This window comes from Helianthus annuus, chromosome 15 (assembly GCF_002127325.2).
Source record: "Helianthus annuus cultivar XRQ/B chromosome 15, HanXRQr2.0-SUNRISE, whole genome shotgun sequence".
In the NCBI taxonomy this organism is placed as follows: Eukaryota; Viridiplantae; Streptophyta; class Magnoliopsida; order Asterales; family Asteraceae; genus Helianthus; species Helianthus annuus.
The window spans coordinates 156,133,006-156,156,928 of NC_035447.2; the positions used below are offsets into that span (position 1 = coordinate 156,133,006).

A 23,923-nucleotide genomic window follows, 5' to 3' on the forward strand; every position below is an offset into this window, starting at 1 on the left:
AGTCGTCCCTGCCGCCGTCAGAGTTAATGCTGAAAGTCTTGGTGAGAATGATGATATTGCGTTTTACGTTTTTTTAGAAGTAAATTGATTTGTTTGTTCACATTGTACTCATACATTTTTTTAAAACTGAATTACCTTCAATAACACAAACTACCTAATTGAAGAATCTGCAGAAGCATGTGAATGTGATTGCGTTTTAGGAGAGATTGCGTTTTACGTTGTTTTTTTTTTCTTATTGGTATATATTGTTTCTAGTGGGTTTAATGGTATTAGTTTCCAAACAATTTTGACCATTTTTTATTAGTTCATTACGTTTTAAGTTCCTATACCAAAGTCCGTTGAATCAAGTCATTGTGTTTTTTAATTTGTTTTATAAAAGACTCAGCTCATTGTGTTTTACTTCAGGATGACACAATAAAAAAATCATTTTTTTTGTTTACTCTATAGCATTTTTTTAATTTTATTTTAGAAAAACATATTTTTTTTCACTTTATTGCGTTTTAGAAAAAAACATATTTTTTGTGTGTTTAATCCATTGCGTATTAGAAAATCTTTTTTTTTTTGTTTTTAGTCCATTGCGTTTTAGGTAAAACACATTTTTATGTGTTTTCAGTCCATCGCATTTTAAAAAGAACACTTTCTTTTATGTTTTTAGGTCATTGCGTTTTAGAAATAAGACATTTTTATGTGTTTTCTGACCATTGCGTTTTAGAAAAACACATTTTTGAAGTGTTTTTAGTCCATTGTGTTTTAGGTAAAACACATTTTTTATGTGTTTTCAGTCCATTGCGTTTTAGAAATAACACTTTCTTTTGTGTTTTTAAGCTATTGTGTTTTAGAAAAAAAAAAAAAAAAACATTTTAAAGTGTTTTTTGGTCCATTGCGTTTTAGAAAAACACATTTTGAAGTGTTTTTTGGTCCATTGCGTTTTAGGTAAACACATTTTTATGTGTTTTCAGTCCATTGCGTTTTAGAAAGAACATTTTCTTTTGTGTTTTTAGGCCATTGCGTTTTAGAAATCAGACATTTCTTTTTTTGGCTAGGAAGTAATCTTGACCATCAATTGATTTAATCAAGGGCTAAGATTAAATGAGTGAAATTGAAAAGGAAAAAAGAGGGGTGTGGGTTTGTGTAAGGGCATTCTAGTCAATCCAGGATAATAGTTTCTCTCTCCTCCAATTCCCCCACATTTTTTAAACGTTAATAACTTTTTCATACGACATTATTTTTTAGGCAAATTGGAAATAAATAACCCCAACTCACTGTTATTGGCCAATAATAATCCCAACTCATTTAATCATCAATAATAATCCGAACCATTCACTTTTGTTTGTAAAATACTCCCACGTTAAAAAAACACTAACTAGGTTAAAATATTGCTGATGTGGCTTAACATGTGTGGACTGACATGGCTGGTTAACATCTTACCTGTGTGTAAAATGATTATCAGCCTCATTTGGACACACAATCGACTGAATTTGCCCAATTTGTAGAATTAGGGTTTTGAAGGAGAGTGCGATTGTGTGTGTAAATGAAGCTGATAATCATTTTATACACAGGTAAGATGTTAACCAGCCACGTCAGTCCACACATGTTAAGCCACATCAGCAATATTTTAACCTAGTTAGTGTTTAGTTTGGATTATTATTGGTGATTAAATTAGTTGGGATTATTATTGGCCAATAACAGTGAGTTGGGATTATTTATTTCCAATTTGCTTATTTTTTATAAAAATTGCACCAAAAAAACAAGCGTTTTTTTATCTTTAAAACGGGTATACTATTGCTATATTTTCAAAAAAAAATTTCGAAAACCCAGTTGCGTAAAACGCAATGGACAAAAAACGTAAAAAAATGACTTTTTTCTTAAACGCAATGCACAAAAAACAGGATTAGGATCAAATACAAAGGATCTTAATTGTAAGAAGGGTACAAAGGCTCCTAAAAAAACCCATTACAAAAAAAAAAAAAAAAAAACTTAAACATCCACCACCGCACAAAAACCTAAACCCTCACCCTCGCCCACCCCCACCCCCATCACCCACCCCCATTTTTTTTCCGAGGGGGTGGGGGTTTAGGTTTTTGGGTGGTGGTGGGTGTTTAGTTTTTTTTAGATTTTTTTTTAGGTTTTTGGGGGGTGGGGGTGAGTTGGGGGGGGGGGGGTTAGGTTTTTTTTTAGGTTTTTTGGGGGTGGGGAGGGTTTTTTTTGGTTTTTTTTTTGGTGAGGTATAGTTTTTTTTTTTTTTTTTTTTTTTTGCCGGGGGTGGTGGGGTTTAGGTTTTTGGGTGGTAGTGGGGTGGGGGTGGGTGTTTAGGTTCTGGGTGGTGATGTAGTGGGTTTAATTTTAGGTTATTGGACATTTGTCACTCTATGAATCATTCTTACACTTCTTATAATTAGGAACCTTTGTAGAATAACTTGACCCCTGTTTTAAATACTGGTTGGTAATATCGGACATGGGCCTAATATAAAAAAGACCGGTAAAACTAGAATACAGTATTTGTTAAATACCACTAGTTCTATCGGTTTGAATCGTGAACTAGTTTGCAAAATCTTCAATGTATTTTATTAAAATCTGATATTAATGTAATAATCAACATTCCATGATTTCGGTAATTAACCTAGCGTTCCGTGTTCATGCATACGCTACTCATGAGCTTCCAATCTTCCATATTCCATCTTGAACTTGATGGTTTAACACTTCAATGCCATAAACATCTCGTACACTTTTATTTAAAAAACTATGTTGGAACATTAAGTAGTTTCGGATCATCTTTTGATTATGTATTAACTTTCGGATTATTTTTTTTTTATCATGGAATCATGTAGTTAAGGATTAAGTTGAAGATGTATATTTATGGAATTATAGAGTTAACTAGTCAATCCAGTTAAACCATGCGGTATAAAGGGTTGAACCATTTCTTGGTCCAACCCATTATGGTTTAAAAACCGATGTTTAAAACATTGAGATAAACTGTAAGTTAGGCTATTATGAAAATAGATAGTCGAATTCTATTCACGTGTTTAAAGATCAAAGTCAATTTGTGTATCCGGTAAGATAAAATGCCATCTCAAGTATATATTGGAGGACGAAAATCCAATTAGCGTTTGGAAAGAAGAAAAGCCAATTCGTGTATGGAAAGATGAAAATCAATTCACGTATGAAGAGGCACAATAACTCGTTCAACATATGTCATGTGTGATAGGCTTTCTTATTAAAACTTTCTACACTTTTAGTAAGAAGATATGCAACTTGGTGTTTTAGTTGTGGTTATCTTTGTTTTCTTCATGCTTCCCATTGCTAAAAGTCAAGAACATATTCAACCCCAAAACAACGAACCAACCAAACCACCACCGGTCCCTTACCCTGGTCGTTTACTACGGCAAAAGACCGACGAGTGTTAGAACCCCACTTTTTCGTTTATGAAATAATGACCAAAATTTTGCTAGAAACATAAACCCTTAAATGTACTAATATCATTAATACATAATTTTACAAAATTTGGGCATGACCCGTCCGTAAAACGGATATACCCCTGTTTTTACCATAAACAATCTAAATACAATTCTACAATTCGTTCGACAAAATACTACCAAAAACCAAGACAACATGTTTTAGAAAAAGTATGACTACTAACAAGGTTATGCAAAATAAACAAGTATTGGACCAAAAGCATTAGAACAAGCTAGCGGAAGCGCTTGGTATGACATAACATGAACACGTGCTCGCTCCGATTCTCCAAGTTGCCTAAATTGAGGATTTGCCTACATTCAACAACAAAGCTTTTAAAAGTTAGTCATAATCAGTGGCGGACCCAGGAAAATTTTCCTGGGGGTGCGGAATATTTTCAAAGATTTTAGGTCCCTAGCTGTATAAAAATATCGGTTCATAGCGGGTGGGGTCGGATCATGTAAGACAAAAGAACATCAAACTAAAATTTATAAATCATCAAAAACCCGTCAAACTTCATTACAAATTACAAACATATTTAAAACTGTGCCCTACAGGTTGTTTTTTTTTTTTTGAAATATATCCAAAATATCATCTAAAGATACCAAACACGCCATAAGTTCATTACATTCTTACTCATTGTTCCTAACACATATAATTTGCTCCACAAGTTCATAAAACAACAGTAAACAGTTAAACAAAATAAACAATCATGTTCAACCATAGCCCATAACTTTCAGTTATATTTTTAAACATTCAAGCCCTAATTTTAAATGTTGATTACTTGTAACTAATCATTTAAACAAAAAAAGTTATAAATAAAACAACAAAATCATTTAACTACAAGTCTAGAACAACAAAAAAATTAAAAAAAAATATATAAAAAAATTAAACCCTTACACATCTATATTTTCTCCTAATCATCACATAAAACAAAATAAATAAATAAACCATCTAGTTCTATATTGGAATTCTGACGTAATATGGGTCGGTCCAACCGGAATTTTGGTTTTTCCGGTAAAAAAAGCCACCAGGTCGTGAGCAGTGGCGTCAAGTCGCTGGGAGTTTTTTTGGGGGCGGGATTTGGAAATGGAATGAGTGAATGGGTTTGGATTATTTTATTTAGTTCAAATTTCTTTAGGTTGGGTTTGGGCTTGGGCTTGTGTTAATAAAAATTAATTGCAGACTGGGCTTTGATTGGATTAAATAATTAAGTGAATAAGTGGTTAATAATTATTTTTTTTCTAAGTGGGGCGGTTGGAAATTTTCAAGGGGTGCGGGTGAAAAATTACAAGGGGTGCGGTCAGGATTTTCGGCGAAAAATAACACTAAAAAATATTTTTTCAGGGGGTGCGCCCGCCCACCCTTGGCTTAGGGTGGGTACGCCCCTGGTCATAATATCTATTTCGCTTACAATACTAACATTTTAGTTCCATTCGCTTACATACTTTCATTTCTTTTACGCATTCGATTACCAAATTAAATGGGTAATGGCATATACTCTCATAATGAGATTCAAGCATACCACTTACGACCCGGCAACATCGGGTTAATTGCTTTCAACATAAATCTTTCGTTCTATCCATATAACGGATTGAACTTCATACATTTGTTATTGCATTCATGACCGCCCGTTCTAAACGGATGGTACCTTATCCTTACTAGACTTGTTCAACTTGAACCGGTCGACTTGCATAGCTTATCATAACCTTCGTTAGCATAACCAAATACGCAAGGGATTTGCTATCCACTTACTAATCACCATATTCATTATAACAAGGGTTGTTCTTCATAATTATTAACAAAATTTAAGTAAGGTTTTGTATGCAACGGAACATACCTCGATCTTGTGAGCCTTCCGATTTCTTAGTACTTGAACCTTCTTCCTTCACGCCTATATCAACACATCCATTCATTCGTTTAGTACCCCAAATTTCATTCCATTATTTTCCAAATTACACATAATTGTTCTTTCAAGCATTTCATCAAACACTTGGCGGGTTTCTCATTTTCGGGACATTTACTCATCTAACTAAAACGTGTTTTTAGGCTAGTTCTTTTAATCATTCAACAATAATCAAGCAAACCTTATTCTATATCAATTTATCTCGTGTTTATAGGTCATCCACAAAATTATACATCAATGATTCACATGCATGACACTACATGATCATCCTAATTCATATCACAACTTCATAAGTGGGTTTTTACTAAAATCTTTCAAATAACCTAGTATCATACATGATTCTTGTTCTAGAAGGAAATCCTAACTCAGATTTCTCACATTCAAACACAATAATTCAAGATTGGGTTGAACCCATCATTCAACAAATCATGATTTCAGAAAATTAAACTTACCACTTTAGAAATTGAGGTTAGCTACTCGCATTTAAGGGTTCATGCATTAGATTTCTCCATTGATTCAAGTTCAATTGCTTAATTTTCTTGATACTAGGGTTTCCCCTCTTGTCCTGCTTCCCGTTCGATCGACCTGAACCCCAATTGTGGGTGTTTTTCATCATTTTTTTGTTTATTAGTAAAACCCTTCTAGTTTACTAATTACACATTGAACCCTTCCATTTTGAAAGAGTGTTTAAATTAGGTTTTCCCCCATAAACTAACTACCATGTTACCATATTTCATTAACTAAGTTAAATTCTTTATTTATTTGCACTTATCATAATACTAAACATTTTTGGGGTGTTACAACTTATGCCTAGTTAACGTTTTTGGGGTGTTACAACGAGCAATTCATCAAGTTCGTGAGCTTACTTAAACAAGTTCACATCAATCTCCCTTTTGTAGAAGTCCTCACTCAAATGCCGAAATACTCCAACTTCATAAGGAACTTTCTCACCCACAAAAGAAATATTGAATCCATCCAACAAGTTAACTTAAGTGAAGAATGCTCGGCGACACTCCTCAACAAACTCCCACAAATGAAGATTGATCACGGAAGCTTCACCATTCCTTGCTCAATTGGAGGAACACCAGTAAGTAACGCGCTTGCCGACCTAGGGGCTAGCATTAACTTAATGCTCGCCTCTATGTTCAACCCATTCGGATTAGGAAAACCGCATCCCACAAAGATAAGCATCCAACTTGCGGAAAGTTCGGTAAAATACCCTCAAGGTGTTATAGAAAACTTCTTGGTCAATGTCGGGGAGTTTGTTTTCGCCGACTTTGTAATCCTAGAAATGGAGGAAGACACCAAAATCACGCTCATACTAGGAAGACCATTCCTTGCCACCGCACGGGCCATAGTAGATATGAGTGACGAAAGGTTGACACTGAGGGTAGGAGACAAGGAGATGTGAGAGTCCAGGATCCGGCAAGTTTGACGGAGCTTTGGTCCCGAGATAATCGGTTGGTGATAAGAAATGAGTAGAAGTAGAAAACGACACCGAACAAGTCAATTTAATATGGTTTCTATTAATGTATAAAAGTTACATACTCGTGAAACCAGTTGGACATCATCTCCCCTCAGGGAACCAAAAGCTTGTCCAACACAAGACCCAAACCCATATATATATAGGCAAGCTGCCTTCGTACAAACCCACTATGTGCCTTCATACAAACCGGGTTTGGTCTTGGCTTCGTGTGACCTGAAAAATGTGTCCGTTCGTACGAAGGGACTCCCTTTGTACGAAGGAGCTGTTACACCACAAAACCTTTCAGTTCGTTACGTATTTCACACTATTCTATACAATATTCAACACACGCTCTATCTAGCCTATTCGCACAGTGGCGGACATACAATATATGTGATAGTCCAGGAAACGTCGAGTTTGACAGAGCTTTGGTCCTGAGATGATCGGTCCGGTGATAAGAAATAAGTAGAAGATAGAATCAACACCGAACAGTCACTTATAATCTGGTTTCTATTGATATATGAAAGTTACATACCCGTGAAACCAGTTGGACAACATCTCCCCTCTGAGAACCAAAAGCTTGTCCAAATGGGAACCCCACATCCCAATTTACAGGCATCAGCTTATCTGCCCGGATGAGTCTATATTCATCCATCCGGATGGACTCCATCCGTCCGGATGGACCTTTACACTACAGAACCTATGGCGGATGGGGTTTTAACGGATGAATATGTTGTCCATCCATCCGGATGGACTATGACAATATCAAAACCTTATCCGTTATACACACTACTCTATACAATATTCAACACACGCTCTATCTAGCCTATTCGCATAGTGGCGGACATACACAATATGCACCAACAGATTCCCCCTTGGTCGTCACTGTCGAATTGTCACGTTGAAAACCTTGAGCTGTGTTTGAATATTCTGCAACTTCAACTATTTTGCAACTTCAATCAGGTATCTTGAAATCTTCAATAGATTCCCCCTTGATTGATGATCCGGATTTGCTTTTGACAGTGTTATGCACAAATTCTCCCAGAATAAATCTTCAGGTCTTTCTTTGCACAGTTCACGGCTCCTCCCCTGGTTTTCTAAATTGCAATCTTCCCGAACAATCACCAACTTGAAACTAATCAATGCAGCAATCTCTGTTTCAACCTTAACCTCATCAAAGTTCTGTTTTTGATATGACATTTCAGCACCATCGATCTCGAATTCCGCTTGCTCGATCAAAGTATTGTACAAAAACCCAACCAGCAATTGATAGAAACCTCAAATACCACACTGGTTAATATCAAATCTGTGATTACCCCTGAAAATCTGAAACCCCATTTTTCGTGATCAACATTCAGCACCTTTTAGAATGATAGATCCGTGTAAACGGTAATCTCCACAATCAGTAAATCTTTATCGGATAACGAATCATTTGTCCGGATAACAAACATGTTGTCCATCCGTCCGGATGGACTATGACAATATCAAAACCTTATCCGTTATACACACTACTCTATACAATATTCAGCACACGCTCTATCTAGCTTATTCACACAGTGGCGGACATACACAATATGCACCAACAATATGCACCAACAAGATGATGTTTGAAGTAGGACAACGTGTGGAGGAGGACCCGGTCAAATACCTCAAAGCAATAGACTCAAGCCTCGACTACAACCTTAGTCGTTGCATCTTGGGATGCGAGTCATCCCGCTCGGGTAACATTTGACCGACTTTGGGTCTAGCCAAGGACCCTTATAAACGTGGTGCACCATGGAGGCATTCCATGGGCTATCCCTCAATAAAGTAGTTTAATTTCAGTGTAGTTTTTAGTTAATGCTTTTATTTTTTTTAGTTTTTCTCTTTTTAGGAGTAGGATACACTCAGAAGGATGGTGAGAAGGTCAAAGGACGTTGACCCAACACCCCATGCATGAAAACAGACGACTCCTGACTGAAAATCTTCAATTAAGTAAGTGCAGCACGGGGTCGTGTCAGGTAAGCACACCCTCATGCCCCATGTCTGCTGTAACATTTTTTTATTCTAGAACCTTGACACGGGGCCGTGTCCCATGGGCACGCCCCCGTGTTTGACTTCTGGAAAAATTCGGTAAAACACCCCAAATCTTTTTCAAAACTTTTTTTTTTGCTTATAGTTTAAGTTAAGAAATCAAGTTCTAATAAAGTTCAAGTTTTTATAAATATTTACAAACGATAGCGCCATGATAAAAAAGGAACCGTACGAGAAAAAAATATAAAAAAAGGCATGACAAATTTTTTAAAATTTGATTGTATATATACTTTCACATTTTTACTCTTTCCCATAAACTTGTGAGTTTTGAGCCTTTAACGAGTATCCAATACCATATCTATACTAAATTCTCGTTCTTCATTTCTTGTGTGAATATCCCGTACGATTCCTACAAATCTAGAACTTAACAAGACAATACATTCCCGGTCCTTACCGACTAACCCAAGTAAGTACATGACTGAGGCATAAGGATTTTTAACCCTTTTACCATTTCAACCTTATTTTCTATTTTTATCTCCCCACAAAAACACAAAAATTCCCCTTAGTCAACCACTTTGAGCGTAAACCCTTTCATTTCAAAACCCACAACACAGCATCACCCAAAAACCATATTTTTATCTTTACACCCTTTATTTTATAGTAAAAATCGGTTCTTTTGAAAAAAAAAACACAAATATGTGTCTAAGGCTTATCAAAAAATGAAAAAAAGAAAAACAACTATTGTTTAAAGTGCTTGAAATAAATAAGCAAATCTACTGTTTAAAAACACTTAGTTAGTTCATAAAGTCACAAATAAATTTTTCAAAAGAAAACCGACTTTTTACACTTTTAATTAAACTTCCATACCCTTAACCAAAAACCTACACTTTCAAAGTCCTCTTAACATTTGCAAAGATTAAGTCAAAAAGGATAAGGTTTGATTGATTGTTAAGCTTATGGTAGGAGTAAGTTCTGTACCGGGACCAAGCGTTTCACTTATACATTTTGGCCGAGTGTTAAGTGACCACTTGTGAGGTATGTGAATGTATATATAGCTAAATGAAATTTTAAAATATATGTTATGCTTATAATTATTTATTTTTCTTAAAAAGTTCTAAATAAATCATGTCGAATAGGATTGTAAATAAAAATTAAAACGAGAATAAATAATTAATTGGATTCCCGACACTCTATACACAAGATCCAAAACTTCTCTTCTACCCATTCTATTTGGGAATGTAAGCAAATATATAAGAGTTTTGCTTGAGGACAAGCAAAGATTCAAGTGTGTGGGTATTTGATATGCACAAAACGCAACATATAAATCATATCAAATGAGGTATAAAAACAACCCTTTTTAGTACTAATGTTGGAAAAAGTGTGTTTCTTTGTTTACTTTCAATTTTCAGTATTAAAAGAGCTTAAACAAACAAAAGGAACAAATTAACAGCGAAAACCAACATGAATACGAAGAAAGGAAGTTGGTACACTATACCGACCCTCCAAGCTTCACCCCAAACACAAAAATAACAAAGCTAGAGCTCAAGCACGGGGTCGTGCCAGCCGGGCATGGGCCATGCTCCATTCAAGATTCCTAGAGGATAAAGACAAACAGAAAACAACAAGGGACATAGGGTCGTGTCCCCTAAACATGGGTCGTGGTCAACTCACAGATTTGCAAATCTGGGTTCGTACTACAAGTACAAAAGACACGGGGTCGTGTCGTTAACACACGAGGCCGTGTGTGTAGATGGGCTAACAACAACATTAAATGAAGACATAGAAGGAGAAGGACACGGGGCCGTGTGAAGCTACTATTTTCAGCTATAAAAGAAGGTGCTTGGCTCATTTGCAAACCATCCCTTGGCAAACCACTTCTCTCACACCTGCCACCACTCCACCACTACAATACCACCATCATCCACCACTTTCATCCATTATGCATCCTTAGAGTGTGTGTGTAGTCTCAGGATCCAAGATCGATAGTAAGAGTTTTTGTCAAACAATAACCATGCTTGGCTAATCTCTTACATCACTTGGTGAAGACAAAATCATTTATGTATAACTTTTGATTTCCTATCTTTAGTAACTTTTTATTTGGGTTTGTATTAATGACTTTAATAAATAGTTTTTTATATTGAAAGTGAACTTTACTTAATCATTTCTTCATGTTTTGTTGATTCACTCATTCGTGTCTTTATGGTCTATATAAAGCGCGTTAACTACCTAGAAGGGGGTTAGAAGGGTGGTTGGATAAAGTTCTTGCCTCGTTCAGTGTATAGATCCTGCGAGGACCTGATTCAAGCTTATTAGGACTTCCCTTGAGGCAGATAGCATCAAATCGGGGGAAGTAAGAACGGCTTGTAATCCCTAATAAATTATCTACTATTACAACTTTAAACCGGTCTTGTGGGACTATATCCCTGCTGACTCAGACCAATATGGCCGAGGGTAGCGTTCACCCCAAAAGAGGGAAATGCCACTTTTTGCATTAAAAACTTACTTAATTATCTTTCAATAATCCGGCCTTGCAGGACTGTATCCCTTCTGACTCAGAGCAATATGGCTGAGGGTAGCGTTGCCTTCAAAAGAGGGACATGCCACGATAACTAAGATAATCTCTTAAAAACCCAAAGCAAGGAAATCATCAAAGGATACATATATGACAAGTCGGTTCCAAGTGATTATATCTTGTCTATCTGTTTTATTTATTTATTTGTTTGTTTGTTTATTTTGTTTCTTTATTTTTATCTGTTAAAAATAAAAAAGTTTCTCTCTATATTTGGTTAGATCAGACGTCGACGATATTCCGGTATTAAAACCTCTTGTGTCCTTGGATGACCTTGATATCTTACCATCACTATACTACGAAAATGATGGGTGTACTTGCCCTAGCGTGTTGTAGAGAGTGATAGTTTTATATCGTGTTTTATAAATTTAAAACTTGATTAAAGGGTAAAAAGGTACTAAAAATATATTAAAATCCGTACACGCTCCGACACGTCAAAGGGTAAGGGGGCAGGTAAGAAGGTTGTGTTACCCGCTTCAAAGGGTTCCCCTAGGAAGAGAAGGGAAGGTTCTACAGATGTTAATCCTAGAGATGTGTATGTTCCTGATTGGAATGTTAAGGTTGGTGATAGTTTCAAGTCATCGGTTGTTTGTGACGATATGCTGACCCACTTTGCTCCACCGATAATTCAAGGCTCTTTGGCAGATGACTTAATGATTGCAAGGATGATGATGAGTGCTTGCAACTTTGCTTCCATGCTTCCTGAATGAGTGTCTAGGTTTCGTAAGAGGATGCATGAGTATGAAGAATTTTCGAAGAAGAGGGAGAAGATGAAGGCTTCATTGGCAGCCTTGAAGAAAGAAGCTGAAGGTTTTGCTGAAAAGGAGAAAACTTTGTTGTCAAAGGTTGACGATCTTACTTCCAAGCACGAGGCTAGCATGAAGGAGTTGAAGGGACGTTTGGAGGAAGATAGGTTGCAGGTTAAGGCCGACAAGGCGGCATTGGAGGTTTAGCAGAAAGCCTTCCTGGAAGAGGGGGGGGGGGGGTTGAAGGCCTCTCTTTCCCAGGAAACCAGTGACAATTAATGGCTCATTGAGCATGGGTTTCAGCAGGTGGTTACTTACCTTCTGCATTCCACTGAGTTTAACTCGGCCTTAGGTGATGTGTATACCAAGCTTCTTAATCACAGAAAACACTTGGGGTTTGTTGCTCGTTACAAGGCTCATGAGTCCGAGCAGCCTCAAGAGCAATCCTCCTTTTTCCCAGCTCAAGCCTTTGATGTCTTTAAGGACTCTGTCCTTAAGATGGAGCGGTTGACTTACCCCAATGTGAGTGAAGTCTCTAACTATTTTGGTAAACCTCTTTCTGTTTAAAGGAGCTTAAACCCTCTGGCCTCAATGAGGCCATTTGTGCTGAAATGTTGAAGTCTCTGTCCAAGAAGCGTTCTCATTCTAATGATAGCGGAGAGACCTTATCGGATGGTGTTGAGGGTTCTAGAGAGGCAAGCCTTGAAGCTTCGGAGGTGGCAGATGATAGTGGGAAAAGAGTAAGAAAGCGAAGAAAACTAAAAAGTCTAAAGCAGGCGATGCGCGTATGAAGGAAGTTGAAGCTTCGAAACCCACTTCTTCTGATGTTGCCCATTGAATGACTCTTTATCTTTTATTCGTAGCTTTCTTAGCATGTTGAACAATGTTATGTTATGGACTTTAAACATTTTATCTTTTGGGGAACCATTAAGGTTCCTTAGGTTGTTTTAGCCTCGAAGGCTTATGAACTTTTTTTTAGGTTAATGACCCTTATGGCCCTATGGAATGCTTGAACTTTATGTTTGTATTATTTTGTTCTGTCATTCCTTTATATTATGGTAATTTTGTGATTGCCTTTATATTTAGTTGTGGATCTTTTGCCAATTATACCCTGAAGGGTTTGGTGCTGAAGTTACTAAGCCTTAAGGTATTTCTAGACAAGAAGATACATTGCCTATCCTATTTATGACACTATTTGGTGTCTCTTTTATAACAACCCTCCTAAGACTCCTTAACATAACCCCTAAACGTCCTAAAATATACCCCGTATACGAGAAACGGGCCTATAATACCTTAATATTTATAAAAAACAAATAAAACAAATAAATAGAAGCCCTCGCGGGCCGCGACCCATTGCTCAGGGTCTATCGCGGAGCGCGAGCCCCTTGGTTTGCCAGACACGGCATTGCGCCACGTGTCCAGTTACACGACAAGGCTACCCCTTTGACTCGGCAAAGCTATAGTCGCCACGAAGGCTCTCGCGGGCCGCGAAGGCTGAAACCAAATTGGTCGCGGGGCGTGATAGAATGGTTGATGAGCCTATAAAAGGGGGTCGATTTTGGTAGTTTACTCTAAAATAGTGGTATACTAACTCAAACAAAGGATAATAATATACATGGAAGACAAAAACTAATTTACAACTAAACAAAGTGTTTGAGAGCTTCTTGGTACACTGATATGAAATATGTATCCCAATTAAAATAGTGTGGTGTCAAGGAGCTAATGGTGGAGTGGAAAGGGATAGAGGGATAGAGCTAATGTTCTAGATGACCCCAGTTCGATTCATGTCCCCCTTCATTAGTTTCGACAGCACCCAGTGATGATGAAAGACTAGGCGAGTAGGCGCCGATCGTTAGTTCAATCCTTGAACTGAGCGGGTTTTACCTCACCCCTCCGGTTCAAAGACAAATGTATCCTTATTTAGTAAATTTTGCCAGTACCCATTTGAAGAATTCGTTAGCTATTAATAAAAATAGTTCGACTACAAATCTATAAAATAGACAATAACTAATTTTAGGATTTAATGGGTGTGTTTTGCTATTAAAAAACAAAGTGTAAAATTTTATTGAGGTGTCTTGACAAGTTAGTCTAGTGGTTAATCACTTGGTTTCTTTTTTTGAGCTTTCGACTTCAACTCTCACTAGCATCACTTTGAAGGACATTGGTGGTGACAATGAAGTTTAGAGCTAGGCCTTTTTGGAGGTCGCCAGTTCGAAACCGAGCCGAACTGGGTTTTACCACATTGGGGCTTTAGGCGGGCTGGTTTTCCCTAGAACTGGTGACTCAAGTATGCATCTAACTCTAACCATTATGAAGAAGACGATACACTTACTCAATTAAGAGCATCCGATAATACTTATACGATGATTTAGTTGGCCGTTAAAAAAATTATTGAGATTTTTGACAATAAGATAGATACCTTTAATCAATAAAAAAAATCATGTCGGCAATATTGACCACTCTGTCGGTCCTCATATAATGATGGAATGACCAAAATAGCTCGTTATAAATTATGAAAGTTGACTAGGTTACAAAGTAATGGCATTTGTCTTTATAAAAGTTCGGTTGAAATCATAGGCCAGTTCAGAAAAGCTATTTGCCGGTTTGACTTATGGTGTCCTACAATAAATTAAATGGCTGTGAAAAACCGGTCTAGATAACATGAATCAGGATCGCCCCGGAATAGTTTCCTTACATTTCCTATAAGAGCTTTTGTTTTATAATACGTTAATTACACCAAACTATTCAAAAGATAATCAAATATTAAGGGTGGAGAGTATCGTTGAATCACCTAGAGTGTTTGAGTTATTCTCTAGCTAATAATATTATGCTATATCAAGTCTCCATTCCACGCCCATTTTACACTCAATCACTGGCAATGGTTCAAACACCTGAAGAGTGGTAAAGAATTTAAAAAAAATGTGGTTGGTTGAAAGGGATTGGGACCCACCATTAAACCCCCCTCTCTCCTCCTTCCCTCCTCTTCCCCGCAGCGGTAAGTAGTTACTGAAGAAAGCACTCCCCACTCACCGATTCCTCGCCGGCAACCGTTCCCCGCTCGTCAACCCCCATCCCCGATCGAACTCACCGAAGCCATATCGTGTACCCTAAACAACTAGATTCGAAACATGTGTATTATATTTAACTATTTAAAATTTAATAAAACATTAAACAATTGTTTTCTATACTACATTAATTTGAGCAGAGTAGTGGGTATCCATCTATGCACACAGTGGCGGAAATTGCTCATTAAATCAGCGGTATCCAAAAATAAAATTGTCGTGCAATCATATAACACAAAGAAAAACGAAAATAAATAAATAAAGCAAAACAAATATTTAATTGTTATAAATATTATTATTGTGGTTATCAACTCCTAAAATAACTTAGCTTGTTTTCCATGACTCCATCTCCTATATATAGTCATTGTATTCTATTCTATTAGATATACATATCAATGAAATATCAATCCCTTCTCCCTCCATCTCTACTATATTGTTTTGCTATTAGGCTAGTTTCACAACACGTTATCAACACCAGAGTGCTCGAATTATCATTGGTTTAATCGTTGATTAAAGTCACGGTTATCTATCCTATGTCATAGTGGCAGAGCTAGCCCAAAAATTCAGGGATATCCCAATTTTTTTTTGGAGAGATTAGAGGTATCCTTGGTATAAAAAGATAAAAATTTTACATTACGTAGACGAAGTTGAAGAGTATTTTTACAGTACGAAGAGGGAGTTGAGGGATAGCCCGAGCTACTCCTCCCTGTACATTGGTTCCGCCACTGGTACTATGGTATGTTAGAACAAAACTAAGGAATGATGCATAGATCATGTTACGAATAAGGTGAGACTTGAGCACCATTAATCAACTATATACCTAGACCGCGGAACAAAAGGTTAGATCTAATGGGTTTTAGGCAGCCACACTCTTGGCCACGTTTTACCTAGAGTGTTTTTATGTCTCGAGTCGTAAAACGACGGAAAAATGCCTATGGTTTAGATGCTTCCTATGTCGTGACAAATGTTAATGTTCTCGCGAAACATTAGCGATCTCGATTTCCTTACATTTACATAATACATTTTTCAAGTACATTTATACAATGATATACCATGATTATTACAACAATTATTCATATGTTTTTCACAAACTGCATGAATTCACACCAACTTTTGTTGACGATTTTCAAAACTTACATGTATTTCAGGAAACTAAGTGGATGCGCGCAGTCTCTTTGCTCAAGAAAGTTGTTTATGTTTCAAGATATCATGTGTCTATGCTCCATTGCCACTTTTGATGGATTTGTTTGCTATATCCCGCCTCCTTGCGGTGATATAGGGAACAAAACCTTGTTCTTTGATTTGAAATGAAGTCGTAAACTTTTCAAACAATTATCTTTTGTTGTGATGTAAACTTTAAACTAACTTGTGTTTTGAATGTTTAAACTATGAATGGCAATTTGGAGTTGTTTTATATCATGTAGTATGTTTACTTATCGTATGCAATGAGAACCTTTCATGATCACGCCTCGTGCTTCCGCCTTGAAAGGGGTGTGACACTAGAGCTCACAAAGTTCACTTTTTGAACCCTTCTCTAGTTCTGAGCTCTTTGACTTTGAACCTTTGGTTGTTGGACCTTTTGGTTCGGAGCTATGTTCTCTGGTTTTCTTGCATGAACACTATGACTTTGCTGATTATGCTTAACTGGTAACTTTTGATTTCCGTATTGTTTTCTAATTTCTCCTTTTTGGGATAGGAGCACACTGTGTCACCACAACAGTCAGGCTTGACTTACACAAAAATTTACTAGTAGAATCCTCAAAAACTTTATCAATCAAGGATTGATTTACATTTCTAATTGCAAAGTTTTTTTTTTTGAGTAAACTTTATCCTCACCAGTCAGTGTGTACAATAAGTTTACACTCTCAGAGTTTGTCACATGAACTTCATTTGATTTTACTGGAACAAATTTTACCGGAACAGTCTCCCAAAATTTCGCTGGAGGATCACATAAGATGTGATTCTCAAGAGGAATGTTTTCCTCTTTTGTCACTGTGTTAGACTGTTCTAGCTCATACTTTTCCGATTCATCATCTGACGTATCAACATCCTCAATAACTAGAGAATCCTAATTGGAGGATGCATCCTTTTTTAATCCTAGACCAACGGCGAACTCTGCAGGGTCTAATGGAACTGATGGCTCAAAACGAGGCATATCGTCCTCAACAGGCAACTTGGTATAATTGTGTCTCATCGGCGAATGGCACGATTAATAACCCATGCATTTGACATTGCCTTTCTTCTTTTGGGTGTCAATGATGTGATCTAACACGTATCGTGAGCTGGAATAACTATCCAACTTTAGTTTGATTGCATCATATTCACCCCTTGCACATGCTAACTCCTTTTTCTTTTCTTCAATGATATTAATATAATTATTAATACCTGTTTGTTTGTTTGTTTAAAACCGTTTTCTTAAGTTCTGAAACGTCTTTCTTTAAAGTTTCAATCATGGTTTTAAACTCTTTTTCATTCTTTTTCAAAGCCATATTAGCCCTGGTGCACTTTGAAAGCTCAACGATCAAGCTTTGATTGTGGCTTTTTGTCAGTTTAAATTTGCTTTCTAATTTAGAACATTTATTACATTTGATAGGTTTATTAATGCATACATGACGGGTTTGGCCTTTCACGTGGGCCATGAATGCAATATGATGAGAAAAAGATCCATCTTGGGAGAAATACTTCGATAACTCTTCAGATGTGCCAACTGCCCTTTTTACCAATACCGATCTTCGGCCATTTAATAACTCAGCATCAGCCAACAATTAAGCAACATCAGCATCAATAACCTCCCTCGATGCCTCTTCGGAACTATCTTCACCAAAATTTGAACCTTCTTCATCAAAATTTCCACTATACCCACAACTATTTTCATCTTTTGAACAATCTTCATGAACAATTCTCTTGACAAATTTGGCATAACATGCAATTCCTCCTTGATTACCATTTCCCAGCTATGCTGACCAATCACAATTCTCATCTGCTTACACAACAAAAGCTCTATTGTTGTTTGTGTCGGTTTGGTTGGTATTATTGATAGGAACTAATGCTCGTTTGACATTGTTGGCTAGGTTAGGGTTAGTATTCTAGTTTGATTAATTTGTTCGGTTTTCGAATGGATTGTGGTTCCCTATTATAGCGGCTTTGTACACTCCTGTTTGAAATGACCCTTCTATCCACAATTGAAGCATGTAACTGCTCGTTTATCAAACCCATACTTCATATCCTTCTTGCTCTCCAGGCTTGTTCTTCCCCGTTCTCTCTATGAAATCCTTTGCTGTTCATACAACGCTTGCAAAGGCCCACCTAACGTCCATCAACTCCATTACCTCTTTGTAGATTTACCAATTTACCACGCCACTAATCTACAATACGAACTAATTAGAGTGTTTAGAAGTTCCATGTGTTCCTCTCCAACGTCTACACTTACTTTAGATAAGCTTGATGTATCTAGATGAATAGTTTGTAAGTTAGATGTTGGACAAACATTGAAGGTTGAAGAGTTGTTACCATAACACACTTGTTGACTTGAGTTACATGGATCAAGAAAGGGTGGGGTAACAAAGGTTGGCGCATTAGGTTCAGAAATTATAGGTGTTTGTGGTATAAATGGATTGGCATTTGAAACGAAAGCAGTTTGTAACTTTGCATGTTGAGAGGGTTGTTTTGTACCGCTTATTCCACTGCTAATTCTGAAATACATCTCTGGATTCTGAGAGCCAGGTATTATTTTTTATTTTTTTTTGCCTTTCTAATTTCCTATTCATTCTTGTTCTCCAACACTTGAATGAATTCGTAAATACTTATTGTATCCATAGCATGATAATACTTCAAAACTTCGAGAAATCCATTCGATTTCGGCGGTAGAGCATCAATAAACCTTGCAACAATCTCTTGCGGAGTTGCATCCACTTTAAAAAAACATTTCACTTAACAAGTGATAAAATCTCACTGTTAATTCTCCCAGAGATTCATTTTTCATGCACATAAAACCTTCAAACTTCTTTTTGAGTAAATCATGTTTGAGTTTTCGTGATTCAGCATTGCCTTCTCCCCTAGCATGTAATATATCCCACAAGGTTTTTGTGGTTGTACAATAGACAAACTGATAATAAATATCCTTAGTAAGAGCTTGAGTAAGAATGAAAAACGCCTTCTTCCCTAGATCATAAGCCTTCTTATCTTGTTTGGTTAGATTTACCAATGTAATAGGATTCGACCCAACTTCCTCAAGTGCTTCATTGTAGGGTGTAGTGAAACATGTCTACAATTCTGTGTTTTGTCATAGAAGATATGTATGAATTCTTTCCTTCCAACCGGAATAGTCGTTTTTGTGAAAGAGTTTGGGTGGATGGTTATTGTTTCCCGCTTTGTTTTCGCTCATCAAAAGATTTTGAATCCTTATGACTTTGTTCGCAACACACACCCATTGACTTGAGGAAATCATCGAGGATTGCGAAGGCATAAGTGATTGTACCCACGATGTTGCGGAATTGTTTTGTGGTGTAGCATTGTTTGGTTTCGCATTATAACCTTGATCCCATGAATTTGTACGCAATTTAATTTAAAATAATGAAAATTATAAAAATTTTCAAAATTTTGAAAGTATTGCTACAGTAGATATGTCCATTGTTCAAATGAGGTAGATTGTTGAACGAAGGTGTTTTGACAACAAAGGTGTTTTGGCCACGAAGATGTTTTGACCACGAAGGTGTTTTGACAATGACGGTGATTTCTTGGACGAAAATTATTGGCACACGAAGGTGATTTCTAAAGCGAAGGTGTTAACGAAGGAGGACTTTCGTTGAATAACACTTTCATTAATGGAAGACCTTCGTTGGAAAGAATCATGGACGAAGGTCACTTTCGTTTGGAACGAAGGTCAAATGAGTGGGACAAAACCTGATCCGACCAGCAGACAATAGGGACAATTTCTACTCCACTACACTCTTGCAAGTCAACCAATAGAATTTTAAAATGTTTTGGACTATTCCGGTGAAGAATTCTGGCCAAATTTGTGGCGGAATCAATGATGTTCAATTTTTAAGCTAAAAACTTAACAAAAACTAGGTTTTTAATTATCTCCATTGATTTTAACAAGTTTTTAATCATAATATTCAGAGAATAACATCATTTTATCATGTTTTAATCCATTTTATCATTCAAGAAGATGGGATTTGGGTTTTTGTCCATGACACATTCAAAATCAACTCAAAAATCTCACAAATTACACCAATATGCATGGTTTTCAACAAGGAATCGAGCCTAAAGCTCTGATACCACTTGTAGGTCCTTATTATGATCTTATACAACATATTCCTTGTTGTTAATGCATAAACAAGTGCGGAATCCAAGCTTATACACAAACAGAAGCAAGAACACGATCAGTAACACGAGTATATCACATTAAAGTTCCTTTGTATTGATTTCAGCCGAGTAACATTACAATGAATACACAAGATATGCTCCCACTCTCTGAAATGTGCTCTCTAAGTTTCACAAATGATGTTGTTGTATATATACATGCATACAACAGGTCCAGAGAAGGTCAGACTGTAGGTATGCAAAGGTCCACCTTTGCAAGACATTCTCATGTGAAGGTGACCAATTCCAAGCAAAGGTAACCTTATTCATGGGAAGGTCCACCTTCACGTTTCATTACATAACGAACCTTGACCGTCGTTTAAACGAAGGTCAAGTCTACTTTCGCATTCTAACTTTCGTTAACAACAAAACGCTATTGTATTTCAACTGTTGACTAAGTCAAAGACAGGAGGATGTCTTGACTTGGTCAACTTACATCAAAACATAAACATAAATGCGTGAAACTAAAAACGTACTATTACAAAACGAAAAATTACAAGCTACAGACACAAAATGTATCAACAAAGACCTTTGTCTTGGGACTAAGACTATTAACCAAGCTTAACTAGGGCCAGTTCTAGCTCCAACTCTAAATCATCTACCAAGTTTGAAACTTAGACTCAAACTTGGATCGTTTACATCTTGATGCTTTAGTTCATTTGCATAATGGTGCTCTTAGCATATATGGGTCGAGGGAGCATCCATCCTGGAACCCATAAACCCATCCACTTCAACCCTAACAATTTTATTAAAATAAAAATAGGGGAATATTTCATAGAATAGTAATCAAGTTTTAAAAGTGTTCTAATTAGGTCACTGGTATTGTTTTTGCCCCAATTAGATAACTTAACATTCAAATCGAGCGATGTCCTTTTTTCCATGTGTCAAGAAAAAATGGAGTATAAGATGTTGCGGTCGAATTATTTTAATATGTGAAATTATATTTATTAAAAATAAAAACCATTTAATTACATTAAAAATTAAAAAACAAGTTGCAATCCACGTAATCACTCGACGTTAGCATCAAATAAAAGAGAAAAAAGAAACAAAAATCAGCATCACCACGGTTACCTATGAAATGGATGAAAAAACCCTTAATTTTAATGAAGAATGAATGTTCAGTGACTTGATTGGAATACTTTTAAAACTTGAGTGACCTAATTGGAACACTTTTAAATCTTGGTTACTATTCTACAAAGTTACCCCTTAAACTTAAAGTTATATAATAAAAGTTCATGTTTCCCATTTGAATGAAAGAAAATGTTGAATATATTTTTTTAGTTTGGTTTAAAAGAAAATTTCGAATACATTCATTTTTTAGTTTGGTTTGAAAGTAAATGTTAAATAATTATTTTTAGTTTGACTGTGTATGAAATTATTGGGAAATGAATATATAGTGAGAAAATTTAATTTTTTATTTAATTAGCGGTCAAAAGACTATTTCACAAACCCGTTGGGTGAACCTAGGGGGGTTGCGGCAGCGTTCCCTTGCTACCCGTTGGAACCTATGGCTTCATACTTTGTGCATTTTATTGAATCACTTCCTTAATTTGTCCTACTTTTTATCCTTAGATGCTCTTTAAACATAAGATAAAGGTAAGTTGCCATCTCTGACCGTCATACTCAATGTTTTAATTAACCTTGATTAATTAGCTAAATTGCAACAAGTTCTACCGTCATATTCAATGTTTTAATTAACCTTGATTAATTAGCTAAATTGCAACAAGTTCTAGGGTACCCGAAAATGTACTTCATCTGTGAATCTTTAAGCAGCAAACCTATAATTTGCCTGATTCAGATAAGAAAAAACAATATAGAGTTAATTTGAAGTAGACCTCAAATTTGTATGTGACGACAGGGGTAGCCCAAGGTTAAATAAAATGACTAATATGCAAGAGCTTAAAAGGTTGAAAGGTTCATCGGATGAAAAGCTGTAAAGTGAGAAAAGCGAGGAACAGTAATCAGTCACATCTGAGAACTCACCTCACCAACTCACGCCCACAAACTCAGAGCAGGTCTGCACAAGTACACTCTATTAACCAGGGGTCCAAAGCCTTCAACCCCAAAAGGGGAAACCCTCCATTGCAAACAGGTTTCGCTAGTCTTGTATATGCCATTTCAGGAGACGTCTTCCCCTATAAGAAGACAACTCATTTTCACTCCTGGGACATTCCGAAACACAGAGATTCCTTAATCTCTGGTCATTCAAAGAGTACTTGATCACTTCCAAGTTACTCTTCATCACATTCACCACACACTCATTCTATTTGCTTTCTTTTCTGGATTCGAGCTTGCCTCGGAGAAGGAACTTCAAAGTAAATAACAATTACATACTAGTGAACCTCCTTCCACGTTTTGCAAACGTGGAGGGACCCCGCGACCTGCGTTAGGCAAAACTGAACCCTTCAGCCCTTTTGCCTAACCAACTCAGCTACCATCCTTGGTCCCGTGTTTGTTGCATCAACAAGTTGGCGCCCACCGTGGGGCTACGCCGCTGTTTCTTCTCAAAAAAGACCTAATAGTGTAGCTCCCTTCACTCAAAACCACCATGTCGGAAAGTGGATCCCCGGGAGAGGTGAACCAGATCCCTAACACCTCCACCCCGGGTAGTGGCCAAGCTCACATAACTATAACAACACCGTTTTCAACTCCGGGGAGTACACCCGAGTTCCTTACCTTCAACACACCAACCCCATCCAGATCTGGGGCTCCGTCTCCCAACGTTGGTGTGTCGGACACCCCGGCACGTGTTGAACTTACCCCCGAGGGGGTCGCTAATAACTTTCTCGAGTTAAGGTCACTTCTTAACCAGCATGTGAGTAGAGAAAGGGAAAAGGGGGTAAGGATTCGTCTAGATTACGACGAACCTGAGCCAACGTTGTCCCCTGGGCCACCCCTACCACCCTTTGTTACAAGAGGTGAGGCTGGTCCAAGCAACCCTTCAAACCCTCATCCTTATCTATCCACTATGACAAATCCAACTGTTCATCCTATTCTCTCTTCCCAACCATTTGCTAGTGGCACTCCTCTGGGACACGAGTTAACACTTGATCAACTCCTACAGTCCCCAGTGACCAGCTGTCCCACTTCTCTAACCACCACATGGGAGCAAGCTCTGTCCGTGCTCCCTTTAGCACGAAGTGCTGTTACTAGCACCCCTCTCGGGGTAAACTGCTCAGTTGGTCCAGGAAGCCTTCAGGGTTTCAATCTCGTACCCAACATGATGTCTCAGATGATGGCCAACTTCCCATGGCAATACTTCATCAATTAAGTGCTAGCCACCCAGGGGAACCATGGCAATAGCAACAATGTAGGTACAAGACCTGAAGAAGACTTGGCTAAACCTTA

The 23,923-nt window shown here is 37.2% G+C and overlaps 1 protein-coding gene across 1 annotated transcript; it reads left to right on the forward strand.

Moving 5' to 3' along the window:
• The first annotated feature begins 6,269 nt into the window (after positions 1-6,269).
• LOC110914460 lies at positions 6,270-6,767 on the forward strand. Its single transcript, XM_022159248.1, has one exon. It carries the CDS (start codon positions 6,270-6,272, stop codon positions 6,765-6,767), a length of 498 nt encoding a protein of 165 aa, XP_022014940.1.
• The last annotated feature ends 17,156 nt before the right edge of the window (positions 6,768-23,923 follow it).